The 20,897-nt window shown below is 49.7% G+C and overlaps 1 protein-coding gene and 1 long non-coding RNA gene across 3 annotated transcripts in view; both read right to left on the bottom strand.

The window, feature by feature from the left end:
* Window positions 1-574: 574 nt before the first annotated feature.
* On the bottom strand, window positions 575-12,713 carry CCDC130 (coiled-coil domain containing 130). 2 transcript variants are annotated; one of them, XM_005881586.2, is made up of 11 exons: window positions 12,626-12,711; window positions 11,861-11,905; window positions 9,768-9,812; window positions 8,483-8,536; window positions 7,269-7,351; window positions 6,860-6,915; window positions 5,204-5,264; window positions 4,210-4,352; window positions 3,939-4,111; window positions 1,347-1,485; window positions 575-1,226 (listed from the first exon to the last, which is right to left on the bottom strand). In XM_005881586.2, exons 3-11 carry the CDS (start codon window positions 9,768-9,770, stop codon window positions 748-750), a joined length of 1,191 nt encoding a protein of 396 aa, XP_005881648.1. In that variant the 5' UTR covers window positions 9,771-9,812; window positions 11,861-11,905; window positions 12,626-12,711; the 3' UTR covers window positions 575-747. The 2 variants fall into 2 exon arrangements, with proteins under 2 accessions (XP_005881648.1, XP_005881647.1); XM_005881585.2 differs by lacking the exon at window positions 11,861-11,905 and having other exon boundaries at window positions 12,626-12,713.
* A 6,991-nt stretch (window positions 12,714-19,704) lies between these two features.
* Window positions 19,705-20,897, bottom strand: part of LOC102250185 — a 5,734-nt gene continuing 4,541 nt past the window's right edge. The window contains exon 4 of the long non-coding RNA XR_001359700.1: window positions 19,705-20,331. This is a non-coding gene — a long non-coding RNA (uncharacterized LOC102250185). The remainder of the gene's footprint in view (window positions 20,332-20,897) is intronic.

The raw sequence follows: 20,897 nt of genomic DNA, 5'->3' as shown, positions 1-20,897 counted from the left end.
CCTCAGCCCCAAGAGGGTTACGTTTGTTCATCGCTGTTTCCCCTGTGGCTAGAACAGTGCCTGGCACCCTCCCAGTGCTCCATCAGAATCTGTGAAATGATCTTCCTTTCCCAAGGTTAGGGGGAGGTGACAGGCTATTAATTCCTGGTGTATGTGTGGCTGTTTTGACCTATTTTCTGCTCAGTTTTATGTTTCATTCAAAAGCAGCAACACGCTGGGGCCTTTTTAGTGACCCTTGTAAGGTGTCCCCATGGGCTGACAATGAACAGCTCACACCTGCATGGGCACCCCATGTACCCCCAAACCCTGGGCCCCCTGCGCGGTTCCTGCTGCCTGGTCCCCTACCCACCCTTCCTACTCAGCCCATGTCACTTCCTCTGGGAAGTCCGTCCGGATTGCAGACCAACCTGAGCCACTACCTTGAAACCCTCATCACCCTGGGTGAGGACCATCGCTGTGGTCACAGCTGTAGCCCTGGCATCACCATTTGCTATGAGAGGCCTGCCAGCTTGGTTGGATGGTGGGGTGGGGTAGAGGGGCAGCCCCTGGGCTCATCTAGTAACCGGAGGCAAGGGCAAAGAAGCAGGGCTTTAATAAGTCTTGGGGGGGAAGGGGGGTGTCCTACACGGCACACACACCCGCTCCCCCTCTTCAGGATCAAATAAATAATTCCATCCCTCGGGAAGGCGAGGTCTGAGGAAGGGGTAATGTTTGAGGTCTCGGAGGGCTGGTGGTCCAGTCCCGTAATCACTCACTCTCCGAGTCTGAGTAGTCAGCCACAAGGGAAGAGTTGAGGGTGTAGGGGTGTGGTGTGTCCTGGGGATCGGCTGCCTCCTGGGAGGAGCCTGATGAGGACTGGGGCCTGTCCTGACAGCCCCCAGTCTGCCCTTGAGGTTCCTTGGTCTTGGGGGTCTTGGCTGTCTCCTGAGAGCAGTCTTGGGGGGATGTGGGCATGTCCTGGGTGGTGCCCTCTGACACCGGTAGCTTCCCAGACGTGGAGGTCTCAGCAGCATGCTGTGGGCTCTCTGAGGTCTCCCGGGACTGCCTTCGAACAATACCCAGGCCCCCCACGGTGATGGGGGAGCCCGCAGGTGCAGATTTGCGGTTCTGGGCCAGCTTCTTCAGGACGCTGCCAGCTTTGCTGCAGCTGCTGGGCCCCGAGGCCGAGGGGAACCAGGAGCGGCTGATGATCTCTGTCCGCTTGAGTTTCTGCTTGTCCTCATATGCTGGGGGAGAGGGAGAGGAGGGGAAAGAGGTCCAGAGCCACCCTCTGCCCGGGTCTGCCATTCAAAGCCGGGACCCCCCATCTCTCCCCATCCCAACCCATGCCCTTCAGCCCCACGCACAGTCCAGCGTATGGAACTTGAGCAAGGCGGCCAGCCTGCGGTCGTCCTCTGTCTCAGGCACCAGGGGGATGGCCAGGCTCGCCTTGGCCTGCAGTGCCTGGTCCCTCTCCTCCTCCTCCTGCAGGGCTTTTTTCTTTTCCTGTTGGGGGAAGTGAGGTGGGTATCAAAGCCGTGTCTCTTCCATGCCTGTTGACTCACAGCATTGCTCCAGATCTCCGGGTCTGTTTCCTCCTCTCAAAGCTCCCACTATGGCTGGGCCACAAAAGTTGCTTAACAAATGGGAGGCACAACTGTTATTAACACGTGTACCATCAGTTCTTCACTCATTCATTCCACAAATATTTACATAACGCCCATCTTGTCCCAGGCCTTGTTCTAGACACTAGGAACACAGCAGAGAGCAGACAAAAACCCTTGCCCTTGTGGAACTGACATTCTAGTGGGTGAGTGAGACAAATGTGATGGGAGAAAAAGAATGCCAGGAAAGGGGTAGGGAGTGGCCAGGGGATTCAGCTTTAAATGTGATACAGGGTGAAGAAGAGGCTCAGGGACTGTCTCCCTGAGAAGATCACATCTGAGAAAAGACATCTGAGTGAGGGGCCATGTGGGAACCTGGTGGAAGAGCACTGTGCAGTGGAGGGAAGAGCCTGTGCAAAGGCCCTGAGACGGAAGTATGCTTGGAGCTGCTGAGGAGAGTGAGGAGGCCAGTGTGGCTGGAGCAGAGTGAACAAGGGGAAGGTGGAGATGGGGGCGGGGAGGGGAAGGGGCAGATCATTCAGACCTGGGGGGGAAAGACCTTGGCTTCCACTTTAAGTGGGAGCCAGGGAGGGAGGGTTCTGAACACTGGAAGGAGGTGACTGACTCAGGTGTTCATAGGTGTCCTCTGGTGGGGGTGGGGGAGAAACGGAATGTTGGGGTGCGAGGGTGAGAGCCTGGAGACCAGGGCAGAGGGACTGTGCTAGTCCAGGTAGGAGATGATGGGGGTGGCAGAAGCAGCCAGATACCAGATATAATCTGAAGGTCCAGGCTGACAGAATTGCTAACTGGAGATGGGGAGGGGGAGTCAAGTCCAACTCCAAGCTTTGGGAATTCTGCCTAGGACAGATGCCTTCTTCTTTTCCTTTTAATCCTCACCAGAGGATATGTTTTTATTGGTTTTAGAGAGAGAGGAAGAGAGAGAGAGAGAAGAGAGAGAGATTGGTTGCCTCCTGTACACATCCCAACTGGGGATTGAACCCGCAACCTAGGTATGTGCCCTGACTAGGAATTGAACCCCCAACCTTTTGGTGTATGGGATGATGCTCCAACCAACCGGGCCACCCAGCCAGGGTGGACAGGTAACTTTTTTATTGAGAAGAGGGGATGTGGGCGGGTAGGGTAGGGACTGAGGTAGGCTCACTGGGATGTTATGTTTGAGGGTCCTTCTACCACGTGCAGAAGCCCAGAAGGCAGGGGACACATAGCTCAGGGCACAGGCCTGGCTGCAGGGAAGCACTTCTAGTAACAAGTAATTAGTAAGAAAACTAGAGCCCTGGCTGGGTAGCTCAGTTGGTTAGTGTAGTCCCCATACACCAAGGTTTAGGGTTCGCTCCCCAGTTAGGGCACATACCAATGAACGCATAAATAAGTGAAACAACAAATTGATTGTTCTCTCTCCCTGATCTCTCTCTCTCAAGTAAATAAAAAGACTAAAACAAACTAGTAATTTTACTCCTAATGATGACCACAGAGTGATCAGAAAAGGAAGCAGGAAGAGATGGGAGCTGTATGGTAGTGAGGGAACTCGTGGCCTGTGGGGTTAGCCCTAATGCTCCTGCTTGGGCTCCATCTGCAGTGTCCTGGGCACAGTCTACCCCACAGAGTGGGAGAAGGAGGAGAAGGTTCTCACAGTGCCCTGTCAGACCCTGCAAGGGTGAAAAACCCATCTATACGGGTGAGTTTTCACAGCCCCACCAAGCGTTTTTGGCACAACCTCAGTAGCCATTGTGGTCACTGACGGCAATACCCCGGGGTGTCCTTTAGCGTTTGTACCTGTGCCCTCAGTGGCTCTCCACACAGGTGCAGATATCCTGCCCACACATTATGCAAATTGAAATATGCATTTTATATGTATTTTATTATAAATGATTTTCCCTTTTTTCTCATAGTCAGCACATGGCAGGGATGGTTTTGGAAATTATTTGGGGCGGGCTGACAGTCTATGGATTTTGTTTTGGGACAGCTGAGTGGGCCCATGAATGTGTGTTAGGCGTTGACCAGTTGGTCAGTACCCTGACACCCACAGCGGGGTCAGGCTTCACCCGTGCCCTAGCTTGAGGCTCGTTTACCCTTGGAGATCTGTTGAAAGCGAAGCCCAGTCCCCATAGGGGAAGGCGCTAAGAGCTTAAAAATAGCCGCTGGGCTAGGTGCCTCCCATGAGCGCTGTGAGGTCTTCATGATGCAGGTGGAAAAATTAGACTCAGTGGATGAAATGACATGCCTATAGCTAGTATGTGGTGGGGATAGGGCTGGACCTGGTCTTAACTTGCCATGTGAGCGGTGCCAGGTGCCCTGCCTGCCTGTGGTTCCAAACCTGGGCTGGAAGCCACTCACCCGGAACCTTTTCCGCAGCATGCTGTTGAGGGCAAAGTCGTCCTTCCAGGCGCTCTGTGCCTCCTGGATGTGGCTCAGGGTGGGGAGGGCCTTCTTGAGTGTGCTTCGGTCAGCCTCCCCGTGCTCCAGACGGAACATGGCGTCTGTCTCCAGCTTCTGCTTCTTCTCATGCTCTGCAAGGGCGGGAGTGTGGCTGGGCCTTCTGGGACCCACCTCAGGGTCAGGGTCAGGGTCAGGCAGGGGTGGTTCTGGGGCTGCCTGAGGTGCTCACCTGTCGTCAGCACCTGCTCATTGTCCGCCATGTCCCAGCGCTCCTCCTTGCGTTGGGCACCACTCACGATCACATAGTCACAGTTGGCAGGGTCTGTCTGCATCTCGATGTAGTTGATGCAGAGGTGGCATTTCATCCGGAATCTGGGAGGTGGGCAGGAATCAGGACACTGCAGCCACCCCAGGCTGCCATGTGACCCCTGCCTGCTTCCTTCTACCTGTGCTCATCATTCAACAAGTGTTTACTGAGCATCTACTACCTACCAAGTTCCATACCTGGGGATACAGCCCTGGGCGAGACAGACATGGTCCCATTACGCCAGAACTAACCTTCTGCCTGGAGTTTATTCATTCACTCATTTGTTCGCTCATTCATTTACTCAACAAACACTCCTGAGCTAGGCTGCTCTGTGGCTGGCTTGGCACCAGCTGCCAGGGACATAGCAGTGAAACAAATCAACCTACACTTGGAGGGATGAACATTTCAGCAGGGGCCACATTGCCCACAAAGACACAAGCAACCACAGTGTGGGGTGGTACTCGCCACATTAGAAAAGTCCTCTTTGAGAGGTGGTGTTGGAGTAGAAACCCAAGGGAAGGAGCCTTGCAGATGTCTGGGGAAGATTGAGTGTTCCAGGCAGAGAGAACAGAGGTGGAGCCTCTGGGTAAGAGAGAGGGACAGTGAGGAGCCCGTGTGGCTGGTGCAGAGCGAGCGAGGAGAAGTGTGGGAGGCGAGAGCAGGGATGGGATAGAGCAGGGTGTTAGGGGTCTTGTGGGCCATGGGGAGGTCTTTTACTCTGAGGAAGGTGGGAGCCATGGAGGAGTCTAGACAGAGGAACATACTGATTGACACACCAGGATGATTTTCAGGACAGAACACAGGTGATGGCCATCAGGAAGAGGGTACCAGCTCCCCTCCCCTTAAGACTCCTTTACCACCCATTCGCCCTGCGGCCACCCACGTGTCCCTGAGACATCTGCCAGGCTGCCCCTACCTGTAGATCGGGGTTGTGTAGTAATTGCCAACCTTCTTCTTTTCTGCGTTGTAACGAACACCTGGAAGAAGGGGAGAGTGGAGGCTCAGGCTAGGCTGGAGCCCATGCACCTGGGTAGGGGGTAGGCAGGGGGATTTTTTGCTCCCCTGCAGGGGAGGTACCTCAGGAGGGCACTGAAATTCAAGGGAGCAAAGACCTGTGTTCAGACTGTGTGACAGGTGCTCAAGCCACAGAGGAGGGTAGGCAGGAGCCAGAGGGTCTGGGATGAACTCTAATTCCACCACCTATCAGCTGTGTGAGCTCAGGCCAGCAACCTCATCCCTATGGGCCTGTTTCCCCATCTATGCAATAGGGATGGTTAGAATGCCTACTGTACAGGGCTATTGTGAAAACTGCAGGAGCTAATAAAACACATATTGCTTAGAATTAGGGCCTGGCTCAGCAAGCATTTGAGAAGGGCTGGACTTATTATTTTCTAGAGAAGTTTCAGGTTTTTTATTATTTTGCTAGTTAGATGATATAAATTCTTGATTCTGTATGACCTTGTTTATCAGTGAAAAATGCTTAAACTAGAAAAACAGAGCGTGGGCTGGGGAGTGGTGTGGCTTAGCTGGGTTTTCCTCTCCTGGGTCCTGCTTCCATTCATGTCCCAGAGGGTGACCCATGTGTGGTGGTGTCAGGCCAAGCCCCACTTTTTGTCCCTGAGCGCCTGGTGGCCTTTAGGGCAGATTCCCTGGCTGGGTCTGATCAGGGAGACACCACAGGGCTCACGTGTCCTCCTCGGCAGCCGGGTGGCTTGGCCTACCCCTTCCTGCACTTCCACAGCCCCTGCCAGGAGAACCGGATCCTCTCACTGGGAGCCATCAGCTCCTGTTTACAGAATGAGCTGCTCCCCCGGCCCAGGTGCTGTGTGAGGAGCTGAGGGAGGCGCCGTGAGGATCCCAGAGGAGGAAACAAAGTCAGGAGAGCCGAGTCATCTGACCAAGGCTGAGCAAGACCTGGACCATGCCTGCCTGCCTATCCATCAGTGCACCTGTGGCACAGTCAGGGGTCCAAATGCTAATGGTGACAGTCAAGGACAGTGACAGCAGCAGACTGAATTTATGAGCCCTCCCATACGCCACGTGCTGTGCACTACACACTTTATTTATTTATTAAAATATATTTTTATTGATTTCAAAGAGGAAGGGAGAGGGAGAGAGAGATACAAACATCAATGATGAGAGAGAACCATTCATCGGCTGCCTCCTGCACATCCCCACTGTGGATTGAGCCCGCAACCTGGGTATGTGCCCTGACTGGGAATCGAACCGTGACCTCCTGGTTCACAGGTCGACCCTCAACCACTGAACCACGCAGGCCAGGCTGTGCACTACATACTTTACATGCCACACAGGTGGACACTCAGACCACCTGAATTTTACAGATGGGTAAACTGAGGTACACAGAGGCTCAGTCACTTGCCCAGGATCACTCAGCTAGGAGATGAACGCAAAGCCTGGCCTCCTCACCGCTCTGCAATGAGGCATCCGCAGCCCCCCAGTCACTTGGGTGCCACCTCCTCCCAGACTCCTGATTGGGAGTCCCTGATGGAGATGACCCTGGTGGTAAATGGGCTTCAATGTCTGTGGGACTGAATGGGTGGTGGAAACTCACCCATGCCAATGTGGTTCTTGCAGCCATCACACCAGATGTTATATGGCATCTCGAATCTACACAAACAGAAAACAGCTTATTTGCTTTTGTCCACTGGGCTTTCCCTTAGACTCCACACCTGCAACTCTGGCCACAGCCGCCCTGCAAAGGGCACACACTGAGGGGGATAAAGAATGGTTGACGAATGTTCCTACAGCCAGGCCAGGCCAGGCCAACAGAGACATTCAGCTGAGCCCTGGACTTGTGAGCAATATGTGCTTATTGTTTGATTATGTGGCAACAGCTGACTGATATGGTGACTCTCTGCTTAACAGAATTAAGATCCTGCAGCACTGGGCACGTTGGAGTGCTGAATTCTCCTTGAGACTGAGGCCAGGTGGCACAAGGGGCAGGGGTTCTCAGGCCTTACCTGATGATGAGGATGCCCTGGGACAGCTTCCGAGCCCGCTCCCGGAGCGGGTGGCTGTTGTGGTATCGGTTGAGAGAGCCATGCTGTGGAGAGAGGAGGGAGGAACAGGTTAGCACTGCTAAGCTGGGCAATCTCATGCTCTCTTGCATAGGCTGAGAGAGGCCTCTTTCTTATGACCTACCAGGGGTAGTAACAGCACAATGGAAGGCACAGAGGCCCTGGTGAAGCCAGTGCGGTTGGGCTCATGAATACATGAATATGAACCTTTCCTCTCCCATTTAAGAGCTGAAAGAGCTGTGTGACCCTGGGTAGTAACCTCACCATTTGCCTTCCTGAGTCTAGGTTCCGTAATTACCTCTGGGTGTCGTGGGGAGAACTAGGTGAGATGACAATACTGGCAAACGTTTACTGGCTACTTTATGTGCATTACCTCTGGGTGTCGTGGGGAGAACTAGGTGAGATGGCAAACGTTTACTGGCTACTTTATGTGTGTTGTCTCATTTTAATCCCTCAGCAAGTCTGTGAGGACAGGTTGTTTTATTTCCTTTTTGACATGGGAAAACTGTGGTGTGGAGAGGCTGAGTCAAGGGCCTGGGGCCATGCACCCAGATCGCACTGATTCACTCAGCAGACTTACTCAGCCTCTATAGTATGAGGACACAGCTGTGAACAAGATGGAATGTCTCTACCCGGGTGGAGCGAATGTTCTAAAGGGGAAATGGACAATACTCAAGTAAACAGACAATGTGTCAGGGAGTTAAAGGGGCTATGAAGAGAAACAAAGCACTAGGTAATGGAATAAGAGAATGAGACAATGGTCAGGGAGGCCCTCGGTGAGCAGAGACCTAAAGGAAGGGAAAAAACCTTGTGGTCAAATGGAGGAAGAGATTCCAAGCAGAGGGAACCGCAGAGGGTGTGAGGAGACCAGAGGGGGTGGGATCTGCCCCAGGGCCTGAGGGCCTGACCTCATCCTGAGTTCTGTGGAAATACGCCAAGCTGAGCACCGAGTAGAAGGTCACTGATGAGAGCCATGTTTACCTCTGGGCATGAAGACTACCCCGAGACGCGTGCCACAAGAGCAAGGCAGAGCGATCTCAGGGTCACCCATGCTTCTGCAGCTGTGGCTCCGATGATGAGGATGCCTGGGACAGACCTCACCCTGCCCCATGAGGTCTCTGCAATCATGGACATGGGGAAGGAAGCCTGCCTCTTACCTTTTCAGGGTTGAAATCCGGAGGGTAGTACTTGTTTACACCTTTCCTTTCACCCTGGAAAGCAGAAGAGAGACATGACTCAGAGAGGGTCCTGCAGGACACCTAGTGGTGCAGCCTTGAGGGGCGGGAATTGGATGAGGGAGACTGAGGACGGCCCTGGGCTCCGTGTCTGATCAAGGACTGGTGACCTGGGGGAAAAGCCCACTGTTGTTGCCATGGAAAATTCCACGAGGGTTCCACTCTCCTAGAGCAATGGCTTTTGTATTTTTGGGGTTCTGACTTACAGTAAGACACATTTAACAATGCAACAGGGCAGACATGCCTGCAATACAGCTGAGGCACAGGTTTCATGAAAGAACCCTTACCCTGGCTGGGGAGTCTCTTTTCAAAAGCTGGCAGCCACCTGCTGAGATGACTGAATGACCCACCAAAGCAGTGGGTCTCAAACTTGGCTGCACATTGCAACCACCTGAGGAGTTTCTAAAATACTGCTATCTGGGATCCACGCCCAGAAAGCTCCTGACAGAGGACCTGCTCTGGAGAGTGGCGCCTGAACACTGGGCTTTTAAAAAGCAACCTGGAAAACATGTTTAAACAAATCCTTGTTCACAGCAGCAGCATCTCCAACAGCCAAAAAGTGGAAACAACCCAAATGCCCATCAATGGATAAATGGATAAACCAAAGGTGGTCCATCCACATATTGGAATATTATTCAACCATAAAAAGGATTGAAGCTCTGATACATGCTACAACCTGGGTGAACCTTGAAGACATTACGTTAAGTGAAAGAGGCCAGATATAAAGGCCAAATGGTATGTGATCCCATTTACATGAAATGTCCTGAATAGGCAAATCCATAGAGACATGAAGCAGACTAGTGGTTGCTAGGGGCTGCAGGAGGGGGGGAAGGGGAGTGCCTGCTAATAGGGAAGGAGTTTCCTTTTGGGTGATGGAAACGTGTTGGAAGTAGTTAGAGATGGTGGCTGCACAACATTATGAATGTGCTAAATGCCATGGGAAAATACACTTTAAAATGGTTAATTTTGTTATGAGAATTTCACCTCATTAAAAAAAAAAAATCAAAGAAAGAAAAAAGCTTCTCGGGTGATTTTAATGTGAAGCAAAGTTTGAGAACTACTGCACCAGAGGATCATGAATCCAGAGTTTGAAAATACCATCTTAGAGCTCAGGGACAGGGAAGGGCTTTAGGGGAGGAAGGGGCTACTGTGGGGGTCTAATGAAGACTAGAAAAGAACCCCAAGAAACACAAGCCAGTCTACTCACCATCTTGGGAGCTGCCTACTGGTCCTCACCCTCAACGTGGCCAATCTGAAAAGATGACAAGACACTGATACGGACTGTGCTGTGTTGACCATCTGCCCAGTCCCTCTCTCCAGGGGAGCCGGGCAGAGGGGCCACGGCTTCCCTGAGAAGATGCTGTGGGCTGGGTAAGGTGGTGTCGACTCTGAAGAGCCTCCCCCCAGGGGTCCAAAGGCAGCGTTTGTTGGTTTAGAAACAGTGTGCTGTCCACTCGCCATCCAGCATATATTCACAGCTAACACCTCTCAGCCCTCCATGGCCCCTGCCATCGCTCCCCTGGACCAGAGCAGCCGCCTCTCTCTGGTCTCACTCTGCCCGTAATTCCCACAGTCTGTTCGTCCCACAGGGGCTAGGAGGATCTTTTAAAAAATAAATCTAAAATATCGCTTTCCTGCTTAAACCCCCCCAGTTACTCCCATTGCTTTGAGAATCATGTATCCCCCTTCCCCCCCTGGCTGTGGGCTATGGATCCTCTGCCTCCCTCTCCAGGCCTGCCTCTCACCCCTCTCCCGCGTGCTCACTCTGGCTTCCTGGCTGCCTTCAGAGGCTAAGCAGTGCAGGCCACCTGCCTGAGCGCTCCTCCAAGGGCTGTCTGTTCTCTGTCACAGGTCTCAGCTCAAACATCACTTTTGTCAGAGGCCTCACTGGAGTCACTTCTCCCTGGAGTTCCTATCACACCACCCTGTGTCTGTTTACTTGTCTACAGTTTGCCTCCTCTGCAAGATCTCACCTGGCCATAGCTCTAGCACCAAGGACAGTGCCTGGCTTCTAATAAATTAATTTTGACAGAAGACCCTGGCCTGTGGCTCAGTTAGTTGGAGTGTAGTCCCTTACACCAAAATGTTGTGGTTTGATCCCTGGTTAGGGTGGGTACAGAAGGCAACTGATGGATGTTTCTCTCTCTCCCCCTTCCTCTCTCTCTAAAGTCAATAAACATATTCTTGGGTGAGGATAAAAAAAAACAAAAACAAAAACTTAAAAAATAGCTGATATTGCCCGGCTGGTGTGGCCCAGTGGTTGAGCAGTGACCCAGGAACCAGGAGGTTACTGGTTCGATTCCCAGTCAGGGCACATGCCCGGGGTTGTGGGCTCAATCCCCAGTAGGGGCATGCAGGAGGCAGCTGATGATGTTCCTATCTCTCTATCCCTCTCCCTTCCCCTCTCTCTAAAAATCAATAAAATACATATTATTTAAAAAGCCGATATTTAAAACAAAAGTTCTGACGGAAGAACCATTGGTAACTGATTGAAATTTCCATAAGAATCAGTGGCAGGTGACACAGGTATCAAATGCAGGGGCTCCTCAAACTGGGGGTTAGACATCCCCTACACCCTGCATGTTTGGAGGAGAGACTTTTAGGTTTTGAATTGGGATTGGCAAGGTTTCCGTTAAGGAACATTTAGTAAAAACTGCTGGCTTTCCGGACCAGACTGTCTCTGTCCCAACAACTCAATTCTGCCCATCGCCCAGTTCACAGAAAGTAGCTGTGAATAAGATGTAAATGAATGGGTGCATTGTACTCATATCAATATAACTGAAATAATTCTCATTTCACATGATTGTCACTCGTTACAAATTATTCTCCTTTTGAGTTTTCCCCAATCATTTAAGAAGTGAGTATCTCTCTTAGCTGGCAGGCTGTACACAATCAGGCTGGTTTTGGCCTGTGCTAGTCAGGAAGCTTGGCCTAATTGTTTCTAACTTAGTTGTGCACTCTCGAATGGTGACTGTGTGCCAGGCGCTGCACCGAGCCTGACATCATTGCCTCTGTATTGTGACTATTACTTCCAACTGACTTGGGGACCTAAGTGACTTGCCCAGGGTCAGAAGCTGATGGGGAGGCAGAACCAGGGTGCTCCGACACTGTCCTGAACCTCTCTCTATCTTGGGTCCTCCATCTGTAAAGAGTGCCCCTGGATGTTTTTGCTAACAAAATAGCTAAGTGCCCACTCAGGCTTTGGGGTCAGAGTTCCCTGGGCTGGAATCTCAGCTTTACTCCTCACTCACTGGGAGACCGCGGCCAGTGTCTGAGCTTCCCTGAGTTACATGTCCTCACCTGTAAAGAGGGGACGAGGGCGACAGGGCTGACTTTCTGGGGTTGCTGTGGATGAAATAACACAGTGGGAAGGGCTTGCACAAAGTCCTGCGTTTACAGGAGCCAGGACCTTAACATGGTCTATCACCCCAGTGAATGGCACAGCTGAGGCTAGTAGGCTGGACAGATGGCAATCTCTGATCCCTGGTGTCCGGAGTAACCACAGACTGTATTTGCCCAGGACATACCACTTGGATTCGGACACAGACTCTGCTGCTTGCTAGCGGCCTGACTTTGGACAAGCTGCTCACTCTCTTTGGGCCTCCAAGTATCAACCTGATAAGGCTGCAGTTAGGACTCAGTGAGTTAAAGTTCTCAGAACAGCACCTAACGCCGAATTAACCACGTTGGTGGTTTGGACTGTTTCTCATGTCCACCGTTTTACAAGAGTTATTTTACAAAATCTTCACCACGACCCAGCGAGGTAGGGGCTTACTGGTTCCATTTCTAGATGTAGTAAACCGAGGGGCCCTGCAGGCATCATGTGGGCCAAGGCTGAGTCTGGGGACGGCCGGCCGTATCCCGGGATTTGGGTCCGGGGTCACGACTGGGACCTGGGCCGCTCCGGACAACGGGCCCGCGACCCCAGAACCGTGGGGCCCCCCCGACGTGCTCGTGTCAGTAGGACGGCTCCCAGATTGGGTGAGGGAGCAGCTTGACACCCCCACTCCACCCCACTCCCCGGGCCCTTCAGGCCTGGCCGCCCCTCCGCCTACCAGCCCTTACCTGCCCTCCTCCTGACGTCACGCCGCGACTGTGCCCGGAAGTGGTGCTGGACGCGCAAGAGGGGTAGCGCACTCCCCGCGTGACGTAGACGCTAACGCGAGGCGGGGCGATGTGGAAGCGTAGCGCTGATTGGCTGAGTGCTGAACACGCCTCGCGCTCTCAGCCGCCGGTGTGGACCAATCCGGGACTACCCCTCCCCATCACGTACACGTCAGGATGCCCACCTTCGGTCCCGCCCACTATCCCTGGCCCAATCCCAAGCCAGCATCCCTAACGCCGCCCTCCCAGCAGCGCAAACTCCTGGGCTGAAACCTCAGAGCGAGTGTTGGCAAATGCCAGTCAGCACGTGGGAAAACAAACCAGCCCCCTGGTTTTGAACGGCTAACGAGCTAAGGACTGTTTTTCTGTTTGTAAATGGTTGGGGGGAAAAAGTCAAAAGAATAGCATTTTATGCTGTGGAAATAATATGAAGTTTAAATTTTAGTAACCATAAATAAAATTTTACTGGCATACAGCTAAGTCCATTTATTTACCTATTGCCTATGGCCACTTTCTCACTACAGTGGCAGAGTTGAATGTTTGTAACAGAGTGTATGGCCCAGACAAGAGCCTAAAAAATGTACTATCGGACCCTTTTACAGGAGAAGTGGGCCTTCAAACCTTCAGACCAGGCCAGGCTGTGTGTACCTTCTTCCCAGGCTTTTGAATTTACTTTTATGCCCAGTAGGGCCTAACAGGATCTATCAGTTCGTTTGTGCAGTGAACAGCTGTTTATTAGGTGGGTGCTATATGGCAAGCAATGGGGATTGAGAGTCAATGACACACCCTTTTCTCATTGATAAGGCAGACATTATCAACTGGCAGTTTATCAAGGGCAGTATGAGAAATGATGACAATACTACTACTACTATATTATTTGATGCCAGGATTTGTTCTAAAGGTCTTGCAAGTCAGTTCTCATGCAGTTATGGTGCTGCGTACTGAGTGCTCACTGCTTACCAAGCATCATTCATCAGTGCTCACTACTCACATGTGTTATCTCAGGGAACACTGCTCCGATGAGATGAAATGCTATCATTCTTGTTCTACAGATGAGACAAGCCCAGAGAGGGTAAGTAACTGGCTCAAGGTCACACAGCTAGTGAGGGGTGGAGGATTTGACTTCCATCTGATGATGCTAAACCTTGTTCCCTTAACTTCTGAGGGTTGTGTGCATTAAATATAAGGGCTAGGGGCACCTAGAGGAAATCTTTAACAAGGGAGGGGTGTTTGGGAGTGGGCAGGAGTGAGAGTCAGTGAGATTACTGTGAGGAGTGACCCCTGAGCTGGATGAGGAGGAGCAAGGCAGAGGAAAGGGGCACAGGGTAGAGGCACACTCACAGATCCCGAGGAACGACATGGAGCTGCCTTCAGCCCCAGTAATTTTGCTTGCAACTGCTGAAATTTGCTTGAGTCCTTATCTTGCACGTCAACGAACAGACAGTGACTAAAAAGCCACAAAATTCTATCTGTGAGTGATATTTTGGGGAGGGGAGGTGTAAGTACCTTGGTTTCAGGGATGTGTAGTCTCACTTGTTTTTCTTTTCTTTTTAATATAGGTTGTTAGTGATATATATGTATATATTATATATTATATATGTGTATATATATACACACATATATATATACACATGTGAGGATTGTAAAACACACACACACAATATATACACATATACATATACATATACACACATATATATTTTAATCCTCACCTGAGGACATTTTTCATTGATATTTAGAGAGAATGGAAGAGAGAGGGAAAGACAGAGAAATATCGATGTGAGAGAAATACATCGATTGGTTGCCTTCTGCAAACGCCCTGACTAGGGCCCAGCCCGTGAGGAGCCTGCCACCCAGGTACTTGCCCTTGACCAGAATCAAACCCGGGACCCTATCCACTGAGATATGAAAATATCAGCTTGAGATATGAAGACTGTTCTATAATGATGCAAAATGCAGGGCAGTTCCTGTGGCACCAGGGGAACTGACTGAGGGAGAGGGGGGCAATTAGCCAGCCTGGGCAGGGTGGTAGGAAGGGTCTTGGATTCTAGTTCTGGGGATCCTGAACCCCACCTCTGCTTGCTCATCTATAAAGTGGTATGTTTCTACTCTGCCCATGGGAATGAATACAATAAATGCCTACATATGCACTTGTAAAACATTTTGAATAAAAGAAAGTTGTGGGCTGAGAAGGGCATTCCAGGATCATGGTGCAGCTCTTGGGGACAAGAGAATGACAGAAGGTTAGGTGGGTTTTAAGTATCTGGCAGTTCTTTACACGAAGCTGAAACCCACTTCCCTGCTATTGGCATCCACTTCCCCTATTCCTGCCTGCAAAGGCCACCGAAGGCCGACCAGTCTTCCACATGCCAGCCCTTCAGCTCCTGCCTACCTCTGAGAGCCTTTGGTTTAGGCCTAACTCCAGCGTTCTCTCTCTAATCACCATCCAGAGCTGAGATCCAGAGCTGAGAATGCAGGTGCAACAGGTGAGACATTTTATATTTGGTCTGTGGCTCTGATCAAAACTGTTTTGGCTGCTACCCCTCCCTTTGAGAACATCCAATCTCCAAGCATTTGTACTCAGCCAGCCCATCCTCGGCCACAGCTGATTGGGTCAGGAGTGTAGATTTAACCCAAGCTGGGTCAATTGGGTTTGCTCCTGGGAAGTTAGAATTGGCATCCAGACATGCACAGGAATCTGCCTGTGGCCTGACCTGAGAACATGGAACTTTGGATTTAGTGGGTAGCCACTGAGAGAGGTGGGGTGGGAGGAATGTGTGGAGGCCTTTCTGTTGTTAGGTCCCTTGAGATATCCCTATAATAAACTCTTCTCCTTCGACTAAGCTAGCTTGAACAAGTTTCTCTCTTTTTTAAAATGTATTTGTATTGATTTGGGAAAGGAAGGGAGAGGAGAGAGAGCGATAGAAACATCAATGATGAGAGAGAATCACTGATCGGCTGCCTCCCGCACACCCCCAAATGGGGATCGAGCCCACAACCTGGGCATGTACCCTTGACCAGAATCGAACTCTGGACCCTTCAGTCCGAAGGCCGATGCTCTATCCACTGAGCCAAACCAGCCAGGACAAGTTTCTCTTTCTTGCAACCAAAATAACCTTGACTAGGCGAGCAGTCCTGTGTATGGTTGTGGTTAAGTCAACAGTTGTGTTGGAGCAAAGAAAAGAGAGGTGGGTGATGATTTCAAGGCAACCCAAACTTCTCTTCATCCTTTTGAGAGAAGAAAGGGCAAAGACAGTGGCATGTGAGGAAAGAAATCCAACTGCTAATTTCTTTTTCCTGCCAGAGGAGAGGGTTTCTGTAGTAGACAGATTCTGTGGTGCCCCAGATCCCTGCCTCCTGGTGCCCCTGTGTAATCCCTGAGGGCCCAGGGACTCTATTCTAACTAGTAAAATATAGTCAGGTGATGGGATACACGTGATTATCTGTACATAAATACCTAAGATTGTAGTGCTCATCTTGCCAGGGACTCTCTTCCTTGCTGGGTGTGATGAAGCCAACTTCCATGTTGTGAAAAGGAAGTGAGGGCCGCCCACAGCCGACAGCCAGTGAGGAACCGAGGCCCTCAGTGTGAGAGCCTGCAATGAAAGGAAGTTCTACTAATAACCACACGAGTTTGGAAGCAGGCCCTTCCCCAGTCGAGCCTCCGGTGAGACACAGCCCTGACCTATACCTCGATCACAGCCATGAAGAGTGCTTCGTTAAGCTGTAGCCAGACTCCTGGCCCACGGAAACTGAGAGATAAACATAGGTTGTTTTAAGCCACGAAGTTTGCCATAATTTGTGATGCCGCAATAGTTTCTTTCTCAGGCTATAAATCAACATATAATGAAAGAAATCTGCTTGATGTGTTTTCAAATCAACCAAAAGCAAATCAGAAAACTCAATTACAGACCTATAGGGGTGTCCCCAAAATATGTACACACACACTGTAACAGCTGATAGCTCAATTTTAAAAATAAAATCTATTTTAATAAGCACTGCCTTTATAATTATTCAAAGTGTGTGTGTACATTTTTGGGGACCCTCTATATATTTGCCTCTGTAAGATCCCAATGTGATCAGGACAATACGTGGTTTCTCAGCTATGCAATAGATTCTAGAAAATCCTCTTCATGGTGCGAGCCTGAAGGCAGAAAGGACAGGGCCAGGGCACCAGGGCATTTCTCCAGGTCCCGCATGGCCAGGCACTGAGCACACAACACACTTAGGGAGCCTGGGTGACTTCACCAGGATCCTGCAATTCCAGAGGAGGAGGGAAGAGGACCTGCAAAACCAGCCAAGTTCAGTGCCATACTTCCACTCATTAGCCGCTGCACCTGGCTTATTCTGAACTAAAGTCTTTGGGGAAACAAAAATGTGAAAAGGAACATCTGTTTAGAAATAGGCGTGTCATGTGTGGCAAGAGAAGGGTAGTGATGCTAAGGACTCAGAGTCAATGCCGGCCAGTGAGAGCTACTTATTTGGCCTATGTCTCTGAAGAGGAAGAAGATGGGGCTGGATTAAAGGAGAAAAGGCACCTCCCTTCCCAGTCATGGAAGAGCATCTGGAAGCCAGGAGGCCCCAGTGTGCTTTGTGGCTTCGAAGAGAACACGGAAGAGAACAAGTCTTTACCTCGAAGAGCTCGATGCCATCTGTATATTACCTCCAAACAACAGGAAGAATAATGCACTTAACTCAGGCACTGCTTTTATTATACCGAGTTCAAAGGACTTTTAAAAGGGGGACTGTGGCTTTATGGGTTTAGGAAAGCTGGATTCTGGGAAACAGTTGGCTTCTATTTCTGGCTCTAGTGCTTGTTTTTCTGTTGACCTGGTGTGCAATAGGAAGGGTCTGGCGATCCCTTGGAGCCAACTGTCCCTAAAATGTGGGGAAAAGGCAAGGAACCAGAGCCATACAGACACCCCTGACATTTCTGGTTTTCTAAAAGCTTTTGAAGCATAACTCAAAGCATTTTTGCTTCTGGTTGGAGGGAGGAGGCCAGGAATGCATGACAGTGCCAACACAGATTGCATGACAAAAGCATTTCCTGTTCCCTTGGTGGCTCTGTTACAATTATCCTTTATTTACCACCGAATGCCCAAAAGGCGTGAGTCTATTTCATGGCTCTCTGATGTCCCTCTACCAGCTAAATCTGAAGGTCAGGGGGATGATGAGTGCAAGGGTCCTGCAGTGCCACAGGCAGGTAGGCCAGAGTTGGGGCTACTACATGCTTTGATCCTGGCTTGAAGCCTTAGAGTCTAAGGCAGGGTTGGCAAGCTTTCTGTAAAGGGCCAGATAGTAAATATTTTATGCTTGGGGGCCAGATGGCTCCGCGCAACTCCTCAGCTCTGACACTGAATGAAAGCAGTCATAGACATTCTGTAAATGAATGGATTGGGCTGTGTGCAAATAAAACTGTATTTCCAATAAAATCAGGCATTGGGCTGAGCAGTTTGCCGAGCCCTGGTCCAAGGGATTGAAAAGATTAGAGCTTTTTCTTAGAGAAACTGCAAGTCTGAGTCTAATGAGAGCAGCTGCAAAGGCGATGTGGGTAGGGGCAGGGAGGCCCTGCGTTTGAACCCTGGTCATCTGCGTAGTGGTTGTTACGAAGTTCTTAACCTCACACTCAGAGGTGTCAATGTGGGCATCACTTCCTAGTTTTGTGACCCGGGGCAAGTTGTTAACTACTGTGTGGCTCAGTTTCATCACCCAAAGATGGAGATAATGACACTTAAAACTCAGAGTGGCAGAGGAGGCCTCCTGGGATGACACTGGGAAGGCACTTAGCGTAACCGGTATTTATTTAGTCTAAATTTGGCGACTGTTGAATCAGAAGTCTTTAGCTCTGCAAGTAGGCTTTTTCCTTCCACTGTATAAAATGATGTTTATCAAAGTTGAAATGAAATCAGTACTTTTTTTTTTTTGAGAGGGAAGGGAGAGGGAGAGAGAGAAACATCGATGTGAGAGTGAAACATCGATCAGTTGCCTGCTGCACGCGTCCCGACTGGGGATCGAATCCATTACTGGGTATGTGCCCTGACCGGGAATCAAACCTTCGACTTTTTAGTGTACAGTAGGAGGCTCCAACCAACTGAGCCACACTGGCCAGGGTGAGATCAGTACTTTTTAAAAAAATATATTTTTATTGATTTCAGAGAGGAATGAAAAGGGAGAGAGACAGAAATATCAATGATGAAAGTCATTGATTGGCTGCCTCCTGCACACCCCACACTGGGGATTGAGCCTGCAACCCGAGCATGGGAATCCAACTGCGCACCACAGACCATCCCCCCCAACCCCCTTCCTAGGTCGATGCTCAACCACTGAGCCATGCAGGCTGGGCAAGATCAGTACTTTTAACTGCATCTAGGACACCAAGGTTGAGTCCCTACACCAATTCATGATAGTAAACATTGTCTGTAGGAGAAACGACATAAAAGAAAAAAAATTGTATCTAGAATATCACCCTTAAGACCATGATTCGGACAAATTAGAATCTTTTAAAAATGTTTCAGAGTTAGGTTATATACATTTGAAATATAGGGTGTCCCCCAAAATGTATACACACTTTAATAGCTGATAACTCACTTAATTTTCAGTCCTTTTTAGGTTTAACTGATTTGAAATAATGGTTGAAGCCAGACTAAGCTCTGAACACAGAAAATGAATCCTAAAGTGCCACTGGACTTATTTTTTTGTGGGGATACATAAAGTTTATGGTACAGAACTGGCAACAGTAGACGAATTGAGGGCGCACAAATACTGAACAAAATGATTCTTGATGTTTGTGATTCCATTGCTTCGAGTTATCAGCAGTGCCTGGACCAGAATGATCATGAGTTTGAAAACAGGCATGGACAAGAACATTATTCATTTCTGTCGATTCTTTTAAAGGTTGAAGCCAGACTAAGCTCTGAACACAGAAAATGAAACCTAAGCCCTGGTCCAAGGGATTGAAAAGGGATTAATCTTTTCAATCCCTTGGACCAGGGCTCAGCATCCATCCATCCATCCCTAAAGTGCCACTGGACTTATTTTTTTATGGGGATACATAAAGTTTATGGTACAGAACTGGCAACAGTAGACGAATTGAGGGCGCACAAATACTGAACAAAATGATTCTTGATGTTTGTGATTCCATTGCTTCGAGTTATCAGCAGTGCCTGGACCAGAATGATCATGAGTTTGAAAACAGGCATGGACAAGAACATTATTCATTTCTGTTGATTCTTTTAAATTTTTGAAAATGAACTGTATGTTAATAAACACTGACTTTATGATCATTCAAAGTGTGTATACATTTTTTGGGGACACCCTGTATAAAAGGAATGAAGAGGAACCCCCTACCCTTACCACCCACCCTCGGACCAAATACTGATTTTTACTATTGATAGTTCTTCTCCTAAAGGAGGGTGTTGTCCAAAATAGGTGAGTACTACGACAGTTTTTAAGAGAAAGGCTCTTCTTTCATCGCTTCTGAGATGGATTCTAGTAAAAACACGGAGATGCTAAGAAACAGAACCCGGACCCTCCAGCAGCAGAAAGCCTCAGCACGTTCACGTGTGAAGTTCCAGTTCCAAATGACGCTTCTTCGTGTCCACCTGTGTTGACTCACCTGCATTAAGGTGATTTTCCAAACAGCAAACCACAAGGACAGGAACAAGCTTCTGGAATAAGACCACAGGCAACACGGTGGGAACGGGACGCACAGGACTCAGGTTTAGGGGCCACGGAACTGTCCCACTCCCACCCCACACGGGCCCTGTGTAATACATTCCTTTGACTGTCATGAGGAACCCCCTCCAGAAAAGTGCTGCTCACTCAGAGCGGACCCGGACCAAGAGAAGATGCCTTGTCAGATGAGAAAACTGGTGAAGGGAACGGATAGAATCGGGTGCGAAATGAGGAGAAGGGGAAAAAGAAATGAAAATGTCTAATACACCAATACTTTCTAGAGCTTTGAAATATAATATTAAACCTCAAGCAAAATATTTAGACTGATCTTATTTCTTGTCCAAATTTGCCAGGGACCCCTCATCCATCTATCCATCCATCCATCCATCCATCCATCCATCCATCCATCCATCCATCCATCCTCACCTACTTGCTTAGTACTATTAGGTGTCTAGCATTGTTCTAAACACTAGGGATGCAGCAGTAAACAAAACAGGCAGTCTGTAATTACATTATAGTGGGTTCAGGTTGGATCATCCTGGGCAGCCTTCTTTTTTTT

This window comes from Myotis brandtii, unplaced genomic scaffold, assembly GCF_000412655.1.
Source record: "Myotis brandtii unplaced genomic scaffold, ASM41265v1 scaffold680, whole genome shotgun sequence".
NCBI lineage: Eukaryota > Metazoa > Chordata > Mammalia > Chiroptera > Vespertilionidae > Myotis > Myotis brandtii.
Note: the sequence above shows the minus strand (reverse complement) of the source record. Positions and strands in the feature narration are given on the sequence as shown.

Bases quoted from the DNA above. Each gene is read 5' to 3' on its own strand.
- CCDC130 (XM_005881585.2), bottom strand. The intron at 7,352-8,482 runs GTAAGAGGCAGG...CTCTCTCCACAG, and splicing joins CGGATTTCAACCCTGAAAAG to CATGGCTCTCTCAACCGATA. The intron at 4,112-4,209 runs GTGAGCACCTCA...CCGCCCTTGCAG, and splicing joins TGAGCAGGTGCTGACGACAG to AGCATGAGAAGAAGCAGAAG.